The following is a 22912-nucleotide window of genomic DNA, read 5'->3' on the forward strand; positions in this document are numbered from 1 at the left end:
CAATGCTTTTAAAGATGGAGGAGAAGAAAAGAGGATGACCAACAGCAAGGTTGATTGGACAATTCACAATGACTGCTGGTAGATTTGAAAGACCAAATTAGGGACAGATCATCATGAAGAAAATCAATGCATCTTTGTGGTTGCGGAGAGTCAGTGCTGACCTGATGGCATATAATCAATTCAATTCAGAATAGAGCTGGAAAGGACCTTGGATGTCTTCTAATCCAACCCCCTTCTCAAGCAGGAGACCCTCTATCATTTCAGACAAGTTGGCTGTCCAGTCTCTTTTTAAAAACTTCCAGTGATGAAGCACTCACAGCTTCTGAAGGCAAACTGTTCCACTGGTTAATTGTCCTCTCTGTTAGGAAGTTTCTCCTTAATTTCAGGTTGCTTCTCTCCTTGATTAGCTTCCATCCATTGTTTCTTGTCTTGCCTTCTGGTGCTTTGATTATCTTTTCCAGTATCTTTCCAGGTATTGATGTTAGGCTGATTAGTCTGAAGTTTCCTAAGTCTGTTTGTGTGTGTGTGTCCTTTTTTTTTTTTTTTTTTTTTTTTTTAAGATGGGAACCACATCAAGTCTTTTCCAATCCTCAGGTAGTTCCCTGGTGCTCCAGGATTTTTGAAAGATATAATGGTTCCGAGATAACATCTGGCAGCTCCTTCAGAACTCTAGTGTGTAATTTGTCAGATCCCGGTGATTTATATTGGTCAAGATCAGACATTTTCTTGTTTATTTCAATTTTTATTTCTAGTCTTATCTTTTATGGTTATATTTTTGATAGATTGGACTATAGTTTCTTTTTGCATGAAGACTGATGCAAAAAAATGAGTTAAGCAGCTCTGCTTTTTTTCTATTACTTGTTACTTCCTTGCCATATTCTCTCTTTAGTGGACTGACTGTTTCCTTCACTTTTTACTTGTTATTTATATGTTGAAAGATTTTTTATTATTATTATCTTTGACTTTTGTTGGAAGTCTTTGTTCATTCTGAGCCTTTGTTTTCTGACTTCATCTTTGCAGCTTCAGGCTATCTGCTGATATTCTGCCTTAGTTATGTGCCCTCATTCCATTTTTTGTCCTTGTCCTTCTTGTCTTTCAGTTTATCAGAGAGATGTTTGTGAAACCATGCTGGTTTCTTCTTGGATTTCTTGTTTTTCTTTTTCAGCAGTATTGTGTGGCCTGGGTTTTTATGATCATATTTTTCAGTTTCCCAGACTTATTGTTTTCCTCTTTAGGATTTTCATCCATGGAATCTTTCATAGGTTCTCTCTGAGTTTTTAAAATCAATTCTTTTAAAGTTTTAAGACAGTGGTTGGATTATGTTCTATTGCTTGTGTTTGCATTATATTTAATTCCAATATGATGTAGTCACTCTCATCCAAAATTCTGGCAACTTCAATTTCCTATATCACTTTTTCTCTGTTAGAAAGAATCGGGTCCAGTATAGCCTTTCCTCTACCTCCCTCCTCTACCTCTGGGATGACAAAATTGTCAACTAGGTTGGTTAGGAATCTGTTTGATCTCCCACTTGCTGCACAGTTAATCTCCCAGTTGATATCAGGGTAGTTAAAATCTCCCATTACTACTGTGGTATGTTTCCTACATACATTTTTTTAACTGATTAGCAAAAATTTTACCTATTTCTTCTGCTTGGTTGGGTGGCCTGTAGTATACAGCAATAGCAATATCATTCTTTTCTCCTTTTATATTGACCCATGTGCATTCTATGAGGTTTTCTTCAATTTCCCAGCCAGCCATGCTGCCTTGGGAATTCTGGGCGTTGAAGTCAAGTCTTAAAATTTGCAAGGTTGAACACCCCTGATCTAGACCTTAGATCTTGAGCTCTCCTTTTCCCTTAAAAATATTATCATATAGTGTCTATAAATGTCATATTTTACTCATGCTTTATATTAATCAATTGAAGCTTAAAAACAAAAGCAATGCATTCCATATAGAACTTTATGCACAGAAACCAAGGATTTTGGGTGGATTAACTTCTTGTAGATAATACATTCTTTTTTGAGCCTTTGCAAGATGTACCATGTATACATTTCCCATACACTTCATTGCATCACAAGCGAAAAGAACATGTACAGTTTATTTCAGAAAGCTGAAATTGTGCCGGAGATTGTTCCTTTCCATTTTCCAGAGCTAAATAATTTTACTAGTGTGGATGCAGGAATATTGAAAACAAAAGTCATGACTAAAGAAAAAAGCGAGTCTTAACAGAGTTTGTTGTGATTTCATTTTATTGTTCCAATTCCCCTCTCAGAACCCTGGACAGTGTGTAACCATGGTATATTTCAGCACCCTGGAGAGCACAAGAACATAATCGAGCGAGCAGATCAGCACCTTGGACAGAGCGTGAGATTTCAAGTGACTCCTTCATCTATTTTTCCCCCCATCCTTACTCAAAATGTAACACTGTTCGTTTTCTCACATACACACTCACACAAGCCAAGCTACAGAAAATATAGAAACTGGAATATAGAAACTGTGATTCTCTCTACATTGTTCACTGACCGTATTTAATGAAGTAGGATTTTTGAGTAGTGCATTACATTGTCAATCCCATTTAACACTGATTTTCTTAACTGCCAGCACTTGTATTATGTGAATTGCTTTTCAAAGAGAATGTCTTTCCCTTTAAATTCCCACAGCATCTTTTCTATTTTCAGAGTGAGCCCCAGTAAGAAAAAGTGAAGATTAAATAAACTCAAGCAAATAAGAATAAAATGTGAATGCAGAAACTTCCACATTGGGCAATGGCCCTTTTGGGTCCTTTGTTTAACTTTAACCATTAGTTATTGGTAGAGATGAGTAGCTTAGTCTAGCTTTTATCAAGCTCACCAGCACCTCTACTAACCAGCACTTCCAAAAGACTGGAGTCTATATGATGATTATTGAAACTGATAATAATCTGTGAGCTTTAATGAGAACAGAAGTAGGATGGTGCTAGAGAGCAAGCCATTTTAACTGTAATCTTCCTTATGTACAATGCTAATAGAAAAAAACAATTTTTCTTTAATAATGTCACCAGGTAGGCCAGTTCCATGTACATTCTTTGGGATGTAAATTCCACTGAGTTCAGTCAACATTTAGTGTTGACTGAGTTTAGTCAACATTGATGCCTACACAGACATTTAAATAGCTACAAGAAAGTCTAACATGAGGTTCTTTGTTAATAAGATAGCAAATAGAGTATGTGATTATAATAGAAGTCCATAAGTTTCTGTGTCCATATATATTATGTGAGAAGGAAGTCTCTCATAAGCTTCATTAAATGCAATGGCTATGTTAATGTTCGCTTGCATGTGATCAAATTTCTTCTGACCCATCTTGCAAATTTCTACAATTCTAACTGCAAGTATGCGTGTCCTTTTAAAAAAAGTGCTCTTCAAATTATTTAATATATGAATGTTACTCATATCAAGTTTCTAATAACATTAAATTCAGAAAAAAATTCTGAATGGAAATATATGTAATTGTGAGCAAGAGAGAGAGCAAAGAAAGGTTTTTATTTAAAAAATAAAAATGAAGTAAGAGCAGCATATATTTAGGCAGACTTCCAAGCAGTTGATTGATAAAGCATTTTGTAGAAATCAGCTCTAAAAATTATGCCGTCATTTTCAGAAACATAGTGAAAGATTAAAGAATGTTTCTGAAATAGATGCAACTGTATTATTTTGCTGAACAACAACACACATGTATGAAAACTTTATATACACACCCCTTAATCAATTTGCTTTTCCAAAAGCTCTGTTCTTTTGAGTACCGTGATGTATATAAACCGCAGATTTGTACTGGATTTGTAAACCAGCTGTGATTGGAATAGATGTTGAGTATTCTTTCTCTGAGTGCCTCTTCTTCAACTATCTTATGCAAATACCTAGATTTTGGGTGCCCGTACTAACATTATAAGAGTTTTATATTATAAGTTTATAGTCAGTATATCCAAGTCAATAATGGTCCTTCATTTCTTTGGCAAACACCAGTCTCTTTGCATGATGCTTTGTGTGCCCACTTAAGCACCCCCTCCCTAGGCTTGCTTTAGGCATCCAACATGCAAAGGGACTTATGCATATTGATAAATTATTTTTACCTCCAGTTCCGCTACCAGTATACGAGTAAAATTTAAAGAGAAGAGATGGGAGAGTGAATGGGAAAGTTTCTCAAGACGAAGCTGCTGTCCCTTTAAAGAGTTCAGCCTTGCTTCAGGGAAATAGCTGGCTGTTATTGTCCAGTTTGAACTGAGCACCGGAAATGGAGAGGCTATTTGCCCTCCCGAGTTCGTACTGGTCACTCCGGCCATTGTCCTCGGCCAGCCGTGAAATCTCCCCCAATCCCCCAAAAAGGAGGGGGAGGGGTTGAGAGGGAGGGAGGCGAAGTGGGAAGCTCCCCTTCCTTCTCCTTCTGCCCCCAGACCACAAGATGCCTCACAAAAATCAGGCATGACCTCTCCCCGCCCCATCTGCAACCCCTCCGCTGGCAGAGTCAAGATGGGGGGGGAGGGAAAGGCGGGGAAGATGATGAGGAAGAAGGAACTTTAGACCTTTGGCTCTTTTCCCCTCCAGGATCATCAAATGGGCCATTTCCGCTCAAAATATGTAACCCCAAATGTACATCAGTTGGGAAGGGGATAGGAGAGCGCAAATAGCTCCAGAGTTTTGGTGGGCTAAAGACAGAATCCCCTTCCTCAATTTGCGGCGGGGTGGTGGTGTTGGAAGGCAAGAAACCAAATCGTTTCAGATAAGAGCTACTCTAGGAGGAGAGACGTGAATTCCCCCCCCCCCCCAAATTCCCCAAGAATGTGTCCGCGCTTCTCTCCCGTCCCCCGTGCAGGCTTTTTCCTCTTCCTTCCCTTCCCTTTCATCGATCATCGCCTTTTGGTGCTCTGATCGCCTTTCTCATTTTAGCCGATTGTCTTTTAAGCAGCCACCGGGGGCCCCGCCCACTCCAGCCCATCAATCCTGCAGCTGCGGCGAGATAATATAGACATCAGGATACATCCACCAGCGCCCCTGCCTGCAAAGGAGCCTCAGTCCAGGAGGCTGCTCCGATCGCTTTGGCCACCTCTCCCCTCCCGCCCCAGGATTTGATTAAAACCGGATTGTGCCCTGCAAAGCCAAGATCTGTAATGAACGTAAACAAACTTGGTTAGCCCCGCCAAGGATTTTATTGAAGGGGGGGGGGGGAGCAAATACTGTGTCTTCTTTCGATAACTTTTCAAGTATTATTTTATAATCCCAGTTGATTTTTTTTTAAAAAAAAATAAAGACCAGCCTCTTCCTTGTAAAGCAGGAGTCTTTGCGATTACACCGCTTCAGAGTGCATATTAAAATGTAATTAATAATTTCAAAGTTTTCACTGAAGACCTTAGACCTTTCATTCGCTCGATCTAAATTATTTAAAAACGTTCTCCCATGGAGAGTAAAAGCTTAGGGGGGGAAAAATAATGGATCGGTTTCCCAATTACAGCCTTAAATCGCATCATATCCGACTTTTTCAGTTTCTGTTGTAGAGATTTTACGAAGTATATTCATAGTAAAAATATGTCTTGCTTACACATTTACACCTCGTCTTTATAGCACGAGGCAGAGAGAATTCATCTAATTTTTTAAATGATCGTTCTATTTGCAAAGAAAAAAAAATTGGGAGATTATTTTTCCTAAATGACCAAAGTAGGACTTTCAAGTTTTCAACCACAGCCTGGATTTACTTGGGATTCTCATCAATGAGCCCTTTGAAATATCTATCAATCATATATTCACATATAAAATATAAAATGCATGCATGCATACTCCCAAATTACTCTGTCTTCCCTCTGCCCCGGGAATACATCGGGATAAATCAGGGATCATTCTAATTTACCTACTAAAGAAAATATAGGGAATTTTATTTTTTTTAAAAAGCACCCGCGATCTTATTTCTCTCCCGAAATAATGGAGGATGACAAAATAGGGAAATTGGGGGACAAGCCTGCCCTTCTTCCTCCTCCTCCTTCCATTCCCAAAACCAACCAGAAGAGATTCCCAAAAAAGAATGGCGGGCCCGGCAATCAAGCCCACTCATCTAAAGAAAGAGGCTTAACTTGCTCTAAAAGTAGAAAGGAATGGAGAAAGAAGGAAGGAAGGAGGGGCTTCTCTTTTTAAACAGGTCGTTTAGGATCAAGCTGATTCGATCCTAACCCAACGGGCTAGGCGAGGGCAATGGGCGCCTGTGTCTCTCTGGATGTCAATCATGAGAAGCTCCCGGTCTCTTGGCAATAGCAGAAAGTAGTCCGGATAGGATAGGATAGGGAGAAGGCGCTCCTTACCTCCCACGGCAGGTAAACCCGCCCCTCTCCTCCAATTCCCCAAAATCGGGGTGGCGGTGGTAAAAATACCGCCCCCAACTTGGAATGGCCAAAATTGATGGGTGCGATCGTCACGTAGGAAAAGTGTGTGTGTAAGAGTGTGTGTGTGCGCGCGCCCACCCGCTACGCACGGCCAGCTTCCCCCCCTCCCCCCGTGAACCCGAACCCAACAGAACCCCCGATCGTGACCGCCCGGGGGGCTCCAGGGACCTCCCATTCCTGTTCCCCAAAGGCAGCAAGATGGATAACGTGTGAAAACGAAAGTTGAGGGGATGCGGGGGGAGGGGGGGAAAGAATGTTGGGTTAGTGTGCGTTTTGGTTTTTTTAAAAAAAGTTTTGACACTAACCAGGATTCTTCTCTTCTCCCCCCCCCCCCCTTTTCCCGGCTCCAGCCTGCCGGATGGGAGGCAGAAGGTTACATTTTTTGGTTTCCAGAGAGAGAGAGACAAGAGCGCAGAGATTGGGGGAGGGGGGGAGAGGAGGCGGGCAGGGGGGAGATCTCGCAAGGTTTGGCGTTGGGGGAGTTCTATTGTCTCTCCGAAATTTGGGAAGCCATAGGAGGCCTCGCGCCCTCCCACCGCTATTGTTGCCGCGAAGATGTAGCAAACCTTGGGGCTGGCTCTTTTTTTTGTTTTTTTCGTCCCTCCTCTTGTTTAGAATCTTCCCCCACCCCTTCCCTGTCCTCTTCCCCCCCTCCCCTCCCCTCCCTCTATTTTTTGGGGGCTGGGGAACTGCGGTGACACCCTCTCCGAAGCAAGGCTGGCAGAGAGGAGGGGAAGCGGCTCCTGCTAAGAGTCCACCATTTCCATCAGGGGTGCAGAATGGGGTCTGTTTCTAACCAGCAGTTTGCAGGTTAAGTGAAATTTTTCCTATCCCATTTTTTTTCTCCTCTTGTATAAAATGTAGGCCTTTCTCCCTCGCCTTCTCTTTCGGCTTCTTTCACTTTTCCTTCACCTCTGTCCATCCTAGCTTGGATAAAAAAAAATAATAATTCTGCGCCCAAGAGAGATTTCTGGTTTCTTCTAATATTGAACCTGCCCCTTTCGCGTTTTTAAAAGACTTACCCTTTTCTACCTCGGCTCCTTACTTTAATTTTCTTTTTGTGACTTTTTATTTTTTTGAGGGGGGGGGCAGTACATCCTCTTCCTTGGCTCTTGCCATGTGCTTTTTCTTTTAGGTGGTGGATGAGAGAGCTTGAAAACTTTTTGCCGCATTTGGCAACTGAAGATTTATTATTATTATTTTTTTAAAAAAGAGAGGGATTGGGTTATTATTTTGTTTTTGTTTTTTTTAAAAAAGGCGCACGTAGAGATTTCCAAATGGTTTCGGGAGGAAAAACGTTGCCCTTTCTGGCTTGCATTGTTTTTTTCCCCTTGCATTTTGCATTCTGGCATTTGACTTCTTCAACAAGCCTTTCCAAACTTTTCAAAAGGAGAATTTCCAAACGCCCCAGGACAAGAGCATTCTGGGGTTTTTTGTTTTTTCCTCCTTTCCATCCCCTAAAAATATCCACTTCTCTCTCCTCCACCCCCCACCCCCAATCTCTAATGTTGCAAAGTTCGGAAGGAAAATGCAACAAATATATATTTAATATGTTGCCACCTTCTGGAATTTGGACCACCGAAGGGAGTTGCCGATATTTCCGTTCCCCCCCCCCCGGCAGCCCAAATTCCCGGGATTGTATCTTGTTTAGGGATTCCCCCCCCATTCCACGCCCCCGGGTCTACCATGCAGGGACGATGAAAGGGTGGGCTCTCCCCCTGCGCGTATCCTCAAAAGAACCCGAGTCAGGATGCCTCGGCTGGGCTGGGAATTCCAAGCTGCTCTCCGGGCAATCGCGGAATGGCGGGGGCGAAGGTGTTGTGGGGCTAACCAAAAGACAAGCCGGTCTCTTTCCCCCCCCCCCAAACCCCCCCACACACCCCAGGGCGTCTCGTGGCTGGGCGCCCCCACCTCGCCCGCCCCGGCAATCGGAAAGCCAGGGGCGCAGACTCGCCTCGACTGATGAACCGCGTGTATGCTTCTAGGTGGCTGCGCCAAGGCGGGCGAGGAAGAGCCCAGCGGCGACTCGCCCAGGCCGGACGAGGAAAGCCAACCGCTGTTGCATGGCGCCGGGATCTGTAAATGGTTCAACGTGCGGATGGGCTTCGGCTTCCTCTCCATGACCACCAAGGAAGGCATCGCCCTCGATTCCCCCGTGGACGTTTTCGTGCATCAGGTAAGCGGGGTTGAAGGGGGGGTGGAATCCGGGAGCGGGGTCGGAAAGCTCGGCTCGGCAAGGTGGAAGGTGGTTGGTGGGAGCTCGGGAGACAGCTTGGGGCCTAAGCACCCGGCCAGCGTGGGGCCTTCGGGGCTGGGCGCAGCCTGGGAGAGAGTTGGCCGTCTAAGGCGCAAAGTTTTGGGAATTGCGCCTTGGGGGCGGATCGGTAAAAACAGCGCGGGAGGCTTTTGCAGAAAGCGAGGCTCCGCGCGGAGCTCTGTCGGTTTGCCCCCCTTCCTCATTATAGAAGGAAAGTCTCTGCCTTTCTCTCCTTTGCCCCCCACAACCCCCCAAAAGAAAAAAGCAAAAAAAAAAAAAAAAGCCTCCGCGGACCACGCTTTGGTGCCTGCGCGAATTCGGCTCCCACGCGCGGTTTTTGCTTTTTAAGGTGCACGTGTGGGCCTTTTGCGCTCTTCCCCTCTCTCTCTCTCCGCACCCTGCCCGGGCTTCTTGTCCTCTCCCGAAGGCAGGAAGGAAGGACCAGTTCCTGGGCTCCTTTGCTTTCCCCGTCACGGTTTTAGGGTTCAAGGGTTAGGTTGCTGTAAAGCGATAGCGGCTTAATTTCAATTTGTAAAAAAAACTCCCACCCTCCCTTCCCCCATCCCCACCCCAAAAAATGGCCCGCTTGGGACTTTGCCTTTAAAAATGGGAAGGGGAGCCGGAAGAGCTGTGGCGTTAAAAGTAAGCCAGCGTGGTCACTAATCACGATTGCAGTGATGGGAGGGCGGAAGAAGCCGTTGTAAAAAAAAAAAAAATCTCCACAGGGAAACTACAGAGTGTAAAATCTTCCTTTCGCAAATGAAGAGGGAAAAACATAGGAAGAAAAGGCTTTGATTCGCCTTGGAAATCAAGGAAATCATTCGCCTTGATTTCCATGGGGTAGAGAGAGACAAGGAAGAGGGTTCCATGTTGGCAGCACAGAACTAAAGTGTCATCACTAAATATATAATAATCAGATAGCTTGTTAACTTGTTAGAGTGGTATATTTGCTTTAGCATGGCAATTCAAACCACATTAGGTTGGCTTGTACCACAGCCATATATGTCACAAATCATGGTTTAAAAGAACAAATGCTGTGCTCACACAATCCACTAAGCTAAAAGCAAACTAACTGGGTTTATGTAACATTACTTTACACACTCTCCAAAACAGAGTTGGTGAAGCTGCCTAAAGGAGCTAAGTATGGGACCTCAAAGTGGGTAGAAGACTACTGGTCCTTCAAATGTTGCTGGACTGAACCTCCCAGGAGTCCCAGCCAGCATGATGGGGGAATGCTGGGAATTGTAGTTCAGCATCTGGAAGGCCATCCTTTCCTCACTCGTGAAAGGAATAGCATTAAAGCTTTTGTGCAATGTTATAATAATACATTTTACTAAGAAAGGCCTTGCTGGCACAATATTTCTTGGCTTTGCAATCATCCAGTAAGGCTTAACAGTTCCTATGCCACTGATGTCAGGATGATCTGTCTCTGATTAATAAGAGGTGATTGACATGCTTCCAAATGTTGTTTGAAGCCATAGCAGTGTAGTCTATTTCACTATTTGGGAGCAATTGCTTTCCAGATGTGTGTGTGTGTGTGAGCATCCTGTACATATCTAAGATTCAGGTACCTCTGTAATTTTGACATTAATAGATCAGTACCAAGAATCTTTGGATAAGCAGGTAGTACATTTTTGTGGGTGAAAGCTTAATAACCAACATTATCAGGCTGAATACTCTCAGGTACTGTGTTATCATCTCCTAAATTCTGAGAATTCAGGGAAAGCCTGCCCTAGGCCTAGGGGATTATTTAAAACCGTAGGAGTTACCAAAATTAAGGTGGCCTTTAATTAGATCCTGCAAGGCTGTTATGTTATTAATACAATTTTATTAACAACTTCCAGAGGAAACAGTGACCCAAAATGGGTATCGTATGGATGGTACAAGGGAAATTGAGTGTCAATAGGTACAGGATTTTTTTGTTTTACAACAGAAGTGTAACAAAATTGTGGATTTAAAACCAGAAGTTGCAATGGGGAGAATTTCACAGATGATTTTAAGGATAAGGGAATTTCATGGGAGACAGGCATAACTGATTAGAATCCATTTCAAGTTGATCACCTTCCCTGCTTAGGTTTTTGATATCACCAAGATGGTTTTTAGGTATCAGAATGAAATGGAACTTCCTGTTCAAAGATAGTCTTCTAGAATCTAGATCCTTGTAGGAATGCCACACAATATACTAACTATGTCCATGAGTGTCAGAGGGGTTGGCCACAGTTGGGAATGGAGAGGAGATAGGTAAATGTTATTAAATGAGTGAAATAAATATTTGTGTCCCATAGGCGAGGAAAGAGAAATTTACATTAACAAAATTCCTTCATGTTGAATTTGAAATACAAGGTACTTTTGTTTTCTTTACCCAAAGTTCATATCAGCTGACAATAAAATGGCTGCATTTTATATTTCACCCCAAAAGGGAGGGAACATTGTTTCTTTGCCCCACTTGCAGCCCAAATTTTTATAGTACAGTACTTAATAGAGCCTTCCTGGATGATGCTGGCTTTGAATACAGGGGGTCTTCTCTTGGAGTATTTCTGTACTGTAAGCCTTTCCTCTTTCCCCACATTTTAACACTGACCAACTGGTTTTTTTAGTCTCAAAAATCAAGCTTCCCATTTTCTCATTCCTGTTTTCCAAATCCCCCTCCCCATTCAGCCTAATGAATAATCCTAGTGAACTCAAAAGCTTGCTCATTATTTTGGCTGATCCTGTTAAGAGCTATCAGCCAGCTGTGGATTTTACTTTTTCTCTCACTGTACCACATGTCTTCTTTTGCTTCTCAAAGGTAAATAATTAATCTGAAAAGTAGCACCTTTTGAATTAATTTCCTTGTAAGGACAGGATAGCCACATTCCTCATTAGGCAGTTTTCTTCACTTTAATCATGTTTGTTCTTACCAGATCAGATAAAATAGTGCCGCAGTTTCTGGCTGGTACTTATTTTCTTTGGGGCCATGCCATTCTTGATGGTATTATGCTATCATCCACGTGAAACCTCTTGCTGTTTACAGAGGAAAGATAAGCAAAAAGAAGTTCTGATTGCAGATGGTCTTGTTTATACGGGTTAAGAAACGATGGTAAAACTCCAATTCTGTAATAGTAGATTTGAATTTAGTGCTACAAGGTCCAAATTACAATAAATGTGAATGCATGCTCCTTCTGATTCAGATGGAGAACCGAATATTGAGATTTGATCATGAGTAAACTTTTTGAAACAAAACAGCTGTTCAGAAGAAAGCCTAATTTAAGACAAAATAATTACACTGTAACAACTAATTGGAAGAAGCTTCAAGATTAATCTTTGCTTGGAAACACCTTTCCTGGTCCTAATTTACTTGAGCAGTACTGAAGTGTGTATAATGCTATCTTTGGGTAGAGATGCAGCCTTTGTGCAACAATCCTCAAATATATAGACTCAGAAGAAAAGCCCCATTAATTTTATTGAGGAATAGTTGGGTGGCCAAACTACAGACAAGATTATTCAGAAGAAGAGGTATAGGTGTTGACTTAGAAGCAAACCACTGTCCTCAATAGATTGGAATTCATAGCAGATATCGCAAGGCTGTAATCTTACACATATTTACCTTGCTAAATTGAAAGCACTTTACTTTGAGGAATGCATATAGGGTTGCCTTTTCAATGGTGCTAGTTTGTATGGCTAAATGCAGACACTCCTATTTTTTTATGGGAAACACAGAAATGATGAGTGTGGGTTTGATAAGGCTGTGGGGTTTTGAATGGAGGCTTGTGTGTTCATGATTTCATGATTCACATTTGCTGGCTTTTTGATATGAATTGTATTTTATAATGTCTCTTCATTATTGAACAAGAGAGGTAAAAGGGAACTCCAAACCACTTATTTTCAATTCTTACATTAAGTTGGTTGACCCATGTACAATTCATACACACACACACACACACACACACACACACACACACACACACACATTAACACACATAGCTGTTTTGGATAATTCTTTGGAATTTTCAGGAAGTTTCATTCACACCCAGGCACACAATAAATCTACAAAATGCATGGATGCAACTCCCAATTTCTGTATTTTATTGACCCTCCACTGCTTCTCTGGGAATGATTTCCCTAGGTAAAGGCCTAGATGAGTTGATGGAAAAGCCTGAAGGGAATAAACCTGGAATGCTGATTCCCCTGTTTTCTTTGGAGAGAGATGCATGGAGGGACATTGGCTTTGTTTTAACTACCTTGTCTGTTGCTTGGAATGTGGCTGAAATTTAGAGCTTTGGGAGATCTTTGAAACCCATCCCCATCACTTGGAAGGCAAAACAAACATTTTGGATTGATTTTGCATCTGATTTCAAGCACTGATAATAGTCTGCTACAAAAAAAATTGAAGGATTCTGGATATTTTTGTAATGATTTTGCTATACTCCCACCTATTATAGAAAAATGAACACAACTGTTTATAATTTGTTTGAAATATGCATGTTTGGGGCACCCTTAACATCAAGCTACTATTTCCTTCTTAAGATTGACTTTAATCTGCAAAACTCCAGGCTGGTTGTTTTTTAAACTTTCACTGTTCTTCCTTTCCCCATTTTGTTGTTGTTGTAAGAATTGCCTGGAAGAATTCTGGAGATCTTAAAAGCTTAACATCCTATTGTACCTTTCTTGTTGGCCCTAATAAGGGAATAGCCCAGCTGTTGATTCTGATTCTTCTTAGATCAACACCCTCTTCCTTGTTTCTATATTCTTTAATATCCAGACATGCTTTTCTGGACACTGTGTTCTACTGTGCTGTCAAAATCTTGGGGAGCTTCTTAAGACTTATGCATTCTTTTATTTCAGTGCCTAGTATTTTAGATTTCACAAATGTATGGCATAATGATTATAAGGACAGGTAGACCCAGATGATACATCTGATGAATGCTGATTAGACTGAGTTCAGATATAAGGGACCAGCTTTTCCTTCAGTTAAAGAATCACAATCTTAGGTCCCAGGGCCACAGAAGGTCTTTAAAAAGCTTTGAATGTTTCTCCCCCAAAACTGACTACCAAAGTTTAGTGTGACAGAAGGGGAAACCATGAACAATGTGTATGAGGGTGCTATTTAATATTTTACCAGCTTACTTTTAGGAAGGCTGCCTCTAGCATATTATTGTACATATCATTATCAAAATCAGTCATAGCATGTTGCCAAAATCAACTATGACTTTTGGCCCAGAGAAGTTGCATCCCTTGAGGTATGAAAAAAAACCTAAAGTTTTTTTGCCTTTGGTGGCAGGTGCTGTGGAATAGGCAGTAAAAACAAAGGGAATTGCTTTATTTCCCCCTCAAGTTGACAAAGTTACACATCTCCGCTTTAGGTGATGGAAAGTACCCAAATGGCTGAAGGATTTTTAAGGATGTTTAAGGTTTCCTGGAAAGTTGCAGATGATCTAAACAACGTTGAACGAAGTATTTTAGTATAAAGTGTCATTTGAATTTCACATTCATAACCCATACTTCTAGGATGATACATTTTCAATAATTCTGTAAAGAAAATGTAAGTTAGGTTATTATAGCTCCATCAACAACAAATGAGCTTCACAGTTGATCATGGATATTCCCAGCTTTAGAACAATAGAGGAAATTATTCCTAACATCAGTTTGTTTTTAAGCAACTTTTATGACACTAGGGAAGATGAAAATTACAGCGAAGCCTCATTCCAAAATCACCAGAAAAGATGGTGATGCAGACTTTTTTTTTTAACCTGGTCTTTATAGAGATTTCCAGATCCTACGGCATTAATTCTATATCAAGATGCAGGAAGAAGCATCTGAAAAAGGAAGTAGAAATGGCTGATGTTGGAGAGGATGGAATTGTCTTTGTTCCTGATGGGGAAATCCATAAAGTCTTGAGAATAAGCATTCTGTAGCTTGTTGGACTAGAGATTAATCTATGGCAGTCCACACTGGTGATTGATAGCATTGTCATTACTCTGTTGATACATCGCTGACATGGGCAGGCTTCGGAAGGAAATGGTTGGAAACTGTTATGAACTGTAATTGTGGATATCCTGTACCTGTAGAAGAAAACATATAATTGATCAAAAGTGATTCCTTTTTCCTTAGCCAACACAAGAAAATAATACAACTTGAGCAACATTGGTTCTTGCTCTGTTTTCAGTTTGTGCTTTGGTTGAGAGCAAATGACCAAAAGCTGTTTCTTCTGAGTTTTTAAAAATATTACCATCTTGAATCTTTGAGTGGTGGCAGATTGGTTGACATATATCAGTTTTCTCAAGTGCTATTCAACAATTGCAAATATAAAACTTTAGAGGGCATGCCTTACCTCTAATTTCCCTTTGCTGATGGGGAAAAAATGAGGCACAATTATAGTTCTAATTATACTTTTTAACCTAATTTTCATTAAAACTAATACCCAAACCAGAAGAAAATAAAACCTATAAAACCATATGAATTTATTAAAATCTAATACACACAAAATCACAAACGTTAAAGCTGTGGCATCATTCATGACAACATGAGCAGAACAAATCTAAAATATGACACAGCGTAAGTTCAGTCAGCCTGGACAAGCAGGTAGGTCTAAAATTGATTCTGAAAGCTCAGCATCATTTTATGCAGATGTTTTCTGACAGAATGCCATAATCCGAGCACCTATTTAAATCATGGTACCTATTAAAATCATGGTATTCTACTGGATGGTATTCTACTGGATGGTATTAGTTCCCTAGTCATAGTGATCTGCAGAAAGCAGTGTGAACTTATTTATCAACTTATTTATCAACAGTATGAACTTATTTATCAATCAGCAAATTTATCAACTAGGCCACAAAAATCCAAATGGCCATTAGATGGCAGCAAAGAAGAGCATATTCTGTGCCGTCACCTATTGGTCATCTGAATTTTTTTAGAGCCCAGATATGCTAGTCTACTCCGTATAATTAATTAGCTTTGTTAAGGAATGGGGTAAGTAATGAGTAGCAAAAGGGAGCTTTATATCTCTTTTCAGAGGATCAATAGGTAACTTTAAGATTGGAAGCAGAAGAACTTCCATTTCAGACGTTACTGTAAGTATGACCTATGATATTTGGCAGACTGCAGGATGGAGCCACTAAATTGGAGCATTTATGTGTCCTTGGGATTGAGAAATTCCAGCTCAAATAAATTCCTAGAAGTATTAAAGAGAAAGATATTGGAAGTGCTTTGACCTCTACACTGCGGTGTCAAATGCATTTTAACATGTCACTATTTTATTTTTGTTACTTCCCAAATTGTTTGCCCATATTGCATGGTGTAGGAAGGCATTGATGGGCCAGAATGGGAACTGGACATGAGTTAACAGATGACCACTGTTCAGAAACCATCACAGGAAAAGAACACAAATCTGGCTTCTTTATCTATGCATTGTGTCCTCAAAAAAACAGATGGGGGAATTTCTTTAATTGCATGAGGGTCAGAGATAACCTTCTTCTGGTCATTTACATATGTGAATGATAACCCACAGGAAGTAACTGTGGAAGAAAGAAGGGAATTGGCCTCTTTAGATCTATTAAATCACTTTATTACAGGAACCAGCTTTGAATAGCCTGTCCCAGCAGGGGGTTAGTTTCCATCTCTCTTTTTCCCCCCCTCCTCTTTCCAACCATCCGTTCCCAGTTGACTCATCTGATAACAAAGCAATCAAAATTTCGGGCAAAATGGAGAACATATTGACTTGTCTTTTGTTTCCTCACCTGGCTTTGCAATCTGAACAGATAACATCCAATGGTCATGTATGTGAAAGGCCGCTTTTAGATCATCACCAGAGCTTCCATTATGCTATTGGCAGCCATTTTGCTTCGTGTGGTTTGCATTCCTGCTAAATCTGGTTTACTTGGTGTTTTGGTTAACAGTTGTGTTGAATTGTTTTTGGAGTTTCTGTTTGGGGGGAAATCTTTTTTGCTTGCATATTTTTTTTTTTTTTTTTTTTTGCTGATCAATGGATCCATGAGGCTCAGGAGCAAAGAGATAACAGCCTCAGGCAATGATTTCTCCCTTCCCCCAGCCTAATTCAAGCAATTAGCAATGTGTGTGGGGGTGGAATTTCTCCGTCTTCCCCTGTAACTGGAAAGGCCCTTTTGTTGCACTGAAGAAATTGATCTGATCCGGGTGTGCTTGTTTGCTCTCCAACTTAGTAGATCTAATCAAGACATTTTTTTTTGTGCTCATTCCTCTTATGAATTGAGAAAAGGATGAAAATAATTCAGGGGTTTCTTTTTCCTTTATTAGTTAATGTACAATATATTCACATTGGGAACCACTCAATCACGAAAACTGGTAACACAGAGAAACCCCTCCTGCCTGTATGAATCAGCTTTTGCACATTAATTTTGACAGCACTAAACCAATCAGGTGGAACAAGTATAGTTCATTTCACACATCCTGTCCAACTCCCATGTTTCAGTCAAGTAAGGACAATTATCTCGGTCAGCTTGTCTCGAGGTCTCCCTTCTTCCAACTGCAGTCAGACCTCAGATTTGCAGGATTTGAGATTGTTTATTAGAATTACGAAACCTGAATGAACATTATACAGGAACTTAATTCTGCTTTACTTAACATGTCAGGCTAAACCATTATGTAAGGTTTTTGTTGGCCAAGTATGCAAATCTAGTTATTGTTTATTCAACATACCTCAGTTAAAATAAACTTAGAATACTATAATTACTTATATGCGATGCAGGCAGCCCAAGTTGAATCCAAGTAAGGGTATGGCTAGCTGATGAGAGCTAAATAGCTTGAAATAGATCTATACTAGTCTCCCTTTATTTCTTTATCAGCGAAATATAAATTTGGTATAAAATGGTTTGTCGTGAATGCGACTGCTTGAGGGCTCCTGGATTGGAGCTGAAAGGTGAAAGGGATGCAGTATGCTCCCTCCCACATGCTGGGGTAGACCAGGTGTCTCAATAGAAAAACACTTTATGTATGTATGTATGTATGTATGTATGTATCATCTTTTTTTGAGCTCAAGGAAGCTTATATGGGACCTCCCTTTATTTAATCCCCAGAACAACAATCTTGTGAGGTAGGTTGGGCTGAATGAAAGTGATTGGCCCAATTCATTTCTGTGGCTGAGAATAGACTTGTACCTAAATTTCCCCTATCCTAATCCAGCAACTGCTACACACTGGTGTCTGAATGCATACAACCTACCCTTTGCTAAAAGACAAACAATATTTTGGGTGAAAAAGAATCAGAAGAGCTACCCCTCCTTTCCAAAATCCTTTAAGGACTAAGAATGAGTAGTACATATGAAATATGGAATAATGTTTGGGAAGGAAATGGGGAATTGAAAAGAGTTGGAGGCAAGGGGAAGTGAGAGAGGAAAATGCTGTACTTGAAAGGAGGGTCTCTAGCAGTGTTTCTCTACCTCAAAACCTTAAGATGTGTGGGCTTCAATTCCCAGAATTTTGGAAACCGGCTGGAGAATTCTGGGAGTTGAAATTCAGATATTTTGAAATGACTGAGGTTGAGAAACGTTGTTCTACAGCATTTTGACTTCAATCTAGCATCCTAGAGATAATCCCCCTATACCAGGGGTCTCCAACCTTAGCAACTTTAAGCCTGGAGGACTTCAATTCCCAGAATTCCTCAGCCAGCTTTGCTTTGCTGGCTGAGGAATTCTGGGAGTTGAAGTCCTCCAGGTTTAAAGTTGCCAAGGTTGGAGACCCCTGCCCTACGTCACCTTTAAATCTTCATAACAATACTGTGAAATAAGTTAGGGTAAATTATGGTAGCTGGCTTTTGATGACTTAAGGACAAGCTTCACCCATCACTATTATTTTTGTTACCAGATTCAGCCCTCCTTTTTTTTGGGACACTCATGATCCCACCAAGTCATAAACGAAATAAAGTACCGTATTTGTCGGAGTAAAAGACGCACCTTTTTCCTCCAAAAAAGAGGGTGAAAATCTGGGTGCGTTTTATACTCCGAATGTAGCCCCGCCCAGCTTCTCAGAGGTTTCAGTGGCTGAAAAAAGCATCAGAAACGAAGCTTCAGAAAAAAAGCCTCCAAACAGAGCTTCAGAAAAGAAGCTCCCAAACAGCTTCAGAGGCTTTTTTTCTGAAGCTCTGTTTCAGAGACTTTCAGAGGCAGAAAAGAAAGTTTTTTCTGAAATGGAGTTTCAGAAGTTTCAGAGGCAGGAAAAAAAAAAGCAAGGCACAGAGCTCAGAACCAAGGAACCTGTTGCTAAAATTCACCTCTGGGAACAGCTGATTGGGGGTATTCCGGGAGGCCGATCCACCTGCCAATCAGCCTTTTTCTTATTTTCCTCCCCAAAAACTAAGGTGCGTCTTATACTCCACTGTATCTTATACTCCGAAAAATACAGTAGACCTAAGACCCCAGACCCTCCCCTAGCCCTGGTTGCAGTTTTAAATAGTTAGTATGCTGTGTGAATCTTAACAGTAGAGACTTCGAATTCAAAAATCACCATGGAGTTCATTTAAGATTTCATCTCAATTGAAATCTTTCATCTCAATTGTCTCTTTAAAAACTCTTAATCTCCCACCCCTTTATGGAACTTTTCTGTCTGATTGGTGTTGCAGCCCAGCACCTCCAAATGATGGCAAACCGGACAGGGCTGCTTTAATAATTAGGCCCCACCATCTAGGACTTCTTAAAGGATGACTGAGGCACTCGCAAGTTAAACGTCTTGCATTAGGAATGAAGCTACACATCAGATGAAAAAGAGGCAGTCAATCGGAGAGAAAGGTCTTCTTTGCTGGCCAGCCTTTGCCTTCAGGGTGAATGTGTGCACTCAGGTCTCTTAAGGGCAAATGGAGCCAGGCGGCACCTTTTCTTGAAAGGGCACTGCGGGAAGAAAATGCTGAGATAATCAGGCCATTGTCTGCAAGCCACTTCTCTCTCTGGGATTGCTAAATTCCTGGGAAAGGCCACCGTCTTACTTGGGAAGAATTCATTTGAGGATGGATTTGCCTTGGAGACATTCGGTTGCTTGGGTGTTTTTTTTCTTCTTCTTCCTTTTTTCTTGATCTGGAACTGCTTCCAGTTCAAAAGAGCAAAAGTTTAACCAATCCTACAGAAACCCAAAAATCCAGAAATGAATTGTCGGTAGATGCCACAGAATTCAATATTAAGAAACCTAGAACTGGGTAGTTTAAATGAATAGGAGACGTCTAAAATGCAGTCTTCTCATCCAGCCCTGTCAAAATCGATGTCCTTCTTTTCACTGGGGATGATTGGAGTTGCTGTTCCATCTGGACAGTCCCAAGTTAAAAGAGGATAGTTATTAATTTCTCGAGAACGTTTCTTGCTTTCTTTAAGGCTTCATTCCTTTTTCATTCAGCTAGGATGGAGCATTACAAAAAGTAATTTGGGAAGTGCAGGTGAATTCTTGGATCCTGGCTAAATGTTGGGGAGAACGCTTGAAAAATAGCTAAGAGCACTGTGCTGAATTAAGGTACTGTTGTTGTGGTTATTTTGAAAACCAGGCACACAAGTAAAGAGTTTGGAAGTAGGCCTAGTCAATCTGGCCCAGTCAACTTCTCCCACCAGAACCTCCAGATCTATAAATGGCATCTTCCAGAATGCTCAGTAATGGTCAAGCGATTTGGAGAATTCTGGAAGTTGAAGTTATTGGAATTTTACAACATAATCCCAAACTCATCTTGGAAACCTCTAGGAAGAAAATATCACCAGCTCAAATGCTGGTGAAATCCAGCAGGTTCTGACAGGTTCTGGAGAATGAGTAGCGGAAATGTTGAGTAGTTCAGAGAACTGGCAAATGCCACCTTTGGCTGGCCCCAGAATAGGGTGGGAATGGAGATTTTTCCATGCCCACCAAGCCATGCCCACAGAACCGGTAGTAAAAAATTTTGGATTTCACCACTGCACCAGCTCAATAGTAATTTCATATTGAACAATTCTTGCTTGCTGATAATGTTAAGCTGAAATCTATAGTATCTTGTCTTTTTGTTCAGATTGGGTAGCAATAGTCCAAAAGATAAATAAAATAATATGAACACATAAAATACAATCAAAATATACACATGCTTCTTTCCTAGAGCTTCCCAGAGGAGAAATGGAAGCATTATTAAACTTGGGGAGATTCCTATGCTGATTCCTCTGAAATTTTTTCCAGCTATGTATACAATCGGTATCTTCCAGTCTGTTGGTCTTTATGCATTTAAATAGCATATCATATCAATAGAGCTATCCTTCAATGAAACTTGTGTGCAGCAAAACATGGCTGTCAAAATCTGGATTGGCATTTTTCAGATGTGAGCATATCATGCAGATTTTAAAAGGAATTTCTTGGCTGCTTATTAGTTCTAAACCTGGTTAAACCCCCTAAATGGTTCAGGAGCCAATCCTAATATATTGTGCTGCTTTTGCTTTTGAGATCCTTGCTGAAAGCCTTCAGTCATTTCAAAGAGGAGGAAAGGGTGCTGTAGAATCTTTGAAAACCAATCATTCTCTTTGAACTATCATTCCTACTGCAACTTCTAGCCTTAACTGCCATATAATGAGTGTACATGACTCCCTGTGAAACATGGAATAGTAACTGTACTCTCCTTGAACCAAATCGTGGCTACAGAGTTATATGCTGCAATGGATTAGCCAGATTTTTCCATCACAAAGATTTCCCATAGCTAAAATTACTGGCGGATATTGTTTAATAATGAGACAAGAGCCACATCTCTACCTGATCTGATCCTTTGGTGTATGTACATGTTTTACATTCCATCTGGGAAACACTTGATTCAATAGAAAAGAATATTTGTAACTCAGGGTTACACTGTGAGGTCCTTGGGGCCAGTGGTGAAATCCAAAAATTTTTACTACTGGTTCTGTAGGCATGGCTTGGTGGGCATGGCAGGGGAAGGATACTGCAAAATCTGTATTCCCACCCCACTCCAGGGGAAGGATATTGCAAAATCCCCATTCCCTCCCCACTCCTGGGGCCAGCCAGAGGCGGCATTTGCTGGTTCTCCAAACTGCTCAAAATTTCCGCCACTGGTTCTCCAGAACCTGTCAGAACCTATTGGATTTCACCCCTGCTTGGTGCTCTCTGGGTTTGCTGAGTTTGGTTTAAGTAAACCGTACTCCCTTCTAGCACTGATGATGTTACCAAGTTGGGTAATGAAATGTCTGCAAGAAAACCAAACTTTTGAGAGCACCAGGGACCTCACAAAGCTTGATTTAGTTTACTTGTGTGAACCTAGCTTAGGCTGCAATTGTATATTTAATGAAGCTTACTCCTATGTAAGTATATGTAGCACTCTACATTATCAGTGTATCAGTCTGGTGAACAAAGATACTATGTAAATTTCTTTAACTATGCAAGAATGTCCCTGTCACCTTGAACAATTCTGTGAATGCCCCCCCCCCCCAAATGAAGGGGCAATTAACAATGTCAGATATTTGTCCTGCCATCTTAAATCCACCTACAAGACAACGGATACAGACTTTGGTAAAAACTAAAACTGGCTCTGTCACAAATTGCTTGTGTTTTGATCTGATAGATGGAAAAATGCCACATCGGATCTGCTTAGCCTATTATTTATTCATTTTTTACTACAATAGAGTTTTACATGAATGTCTCTATAAAATAACTACGCTCTAATGATCTGCAAGAAAATGTGAGGATTAGCCCTGTCTGCCTCTTACATTTTATTTCATTCTGACCTCATTTAATATAGATAAACTTCTCCTGTAGGATAAAGTTGTATACATCTGAAGAAGGGGGTAGTAATCTTCCAAATAAAATCCAATTTAACATTTACAGCAGTTCTTGGCGGATTTGTGACCTGCATTTTTTTTTAAAACGAGATAAAAGAGCTAGCAACTAAAGCCATTTTAAACCATTAACAAATTCTTAAAATTTTGAAATATCTAGGTCAAATCTTAAATTGTAACAGAAGAGGACCAGATGGACCTCCAGCCATATTATTTTATATTATAAGGCCCTGTTATGGAAAAAGTGTTAGGCTAGAATCCATTTAAGTCTTTAGGTGCTGCAAGGAACATGATTGATTTTTTAAAAAATTGTGATAGGGTCTGCTAGGAACTAGAAAAACTTCAGTTCATTTTCAGAAATACAGGAAGCTGACTTGGTTATTTGCTTGATGACATTAGCATTTCACATCTTTTGCTCTTAATAACATTGGCATCCCATGCTGTTTTAAAATACTTTGCACCCTGTAGCAATTGCGGGATCTATGGCTAAAAGCAATGTTTGGGATGTTCTCAATTGGTTTATCAATCTTAT

At 40.8% G+C, this 22912-nt stretch overlaps 1 protein-coding gene across 1 annotated transcript in view; it reads left to right on the forward strand.

Moving 5' to 3' along the window:
• The first annotated feature begins 7176 nt into the window (after positions 1-7176).
• Positions 7177-22912, forward strand: part of LIN28A (lin-28 homolog A) — a 38561-nt gene continuing 22825 nt past the window's right edge. The window contains exons 1-2 of the mRNA XM_070949811.1: positions 7177-7207; positions 8383-8573. Coding sequence (XP_070805912.1) covers positions 7177-7207; positions 8383-8573 — 222 coding nt within the window. The remainder of the gene's footprint in view (positions 7208-8382; positions 8574-22912) is intronic.

Source organism: Pituophis catenifer, unplaced genomic scaffold, assembly GCF_029215685.1.
Source record: "Pituophis catenifer annectens isolate HBS135680 unplaced genomic scaffold, rPitCat1.0.hap2 SCAF_9, whole genome shotgun sequence".
Taxonomy (NCBI): Eukaryota; Metazoa; Chordata; class Lepidosauria; order Squamata; family Colubridae; genus Pituophis; species Pituophis catenifer.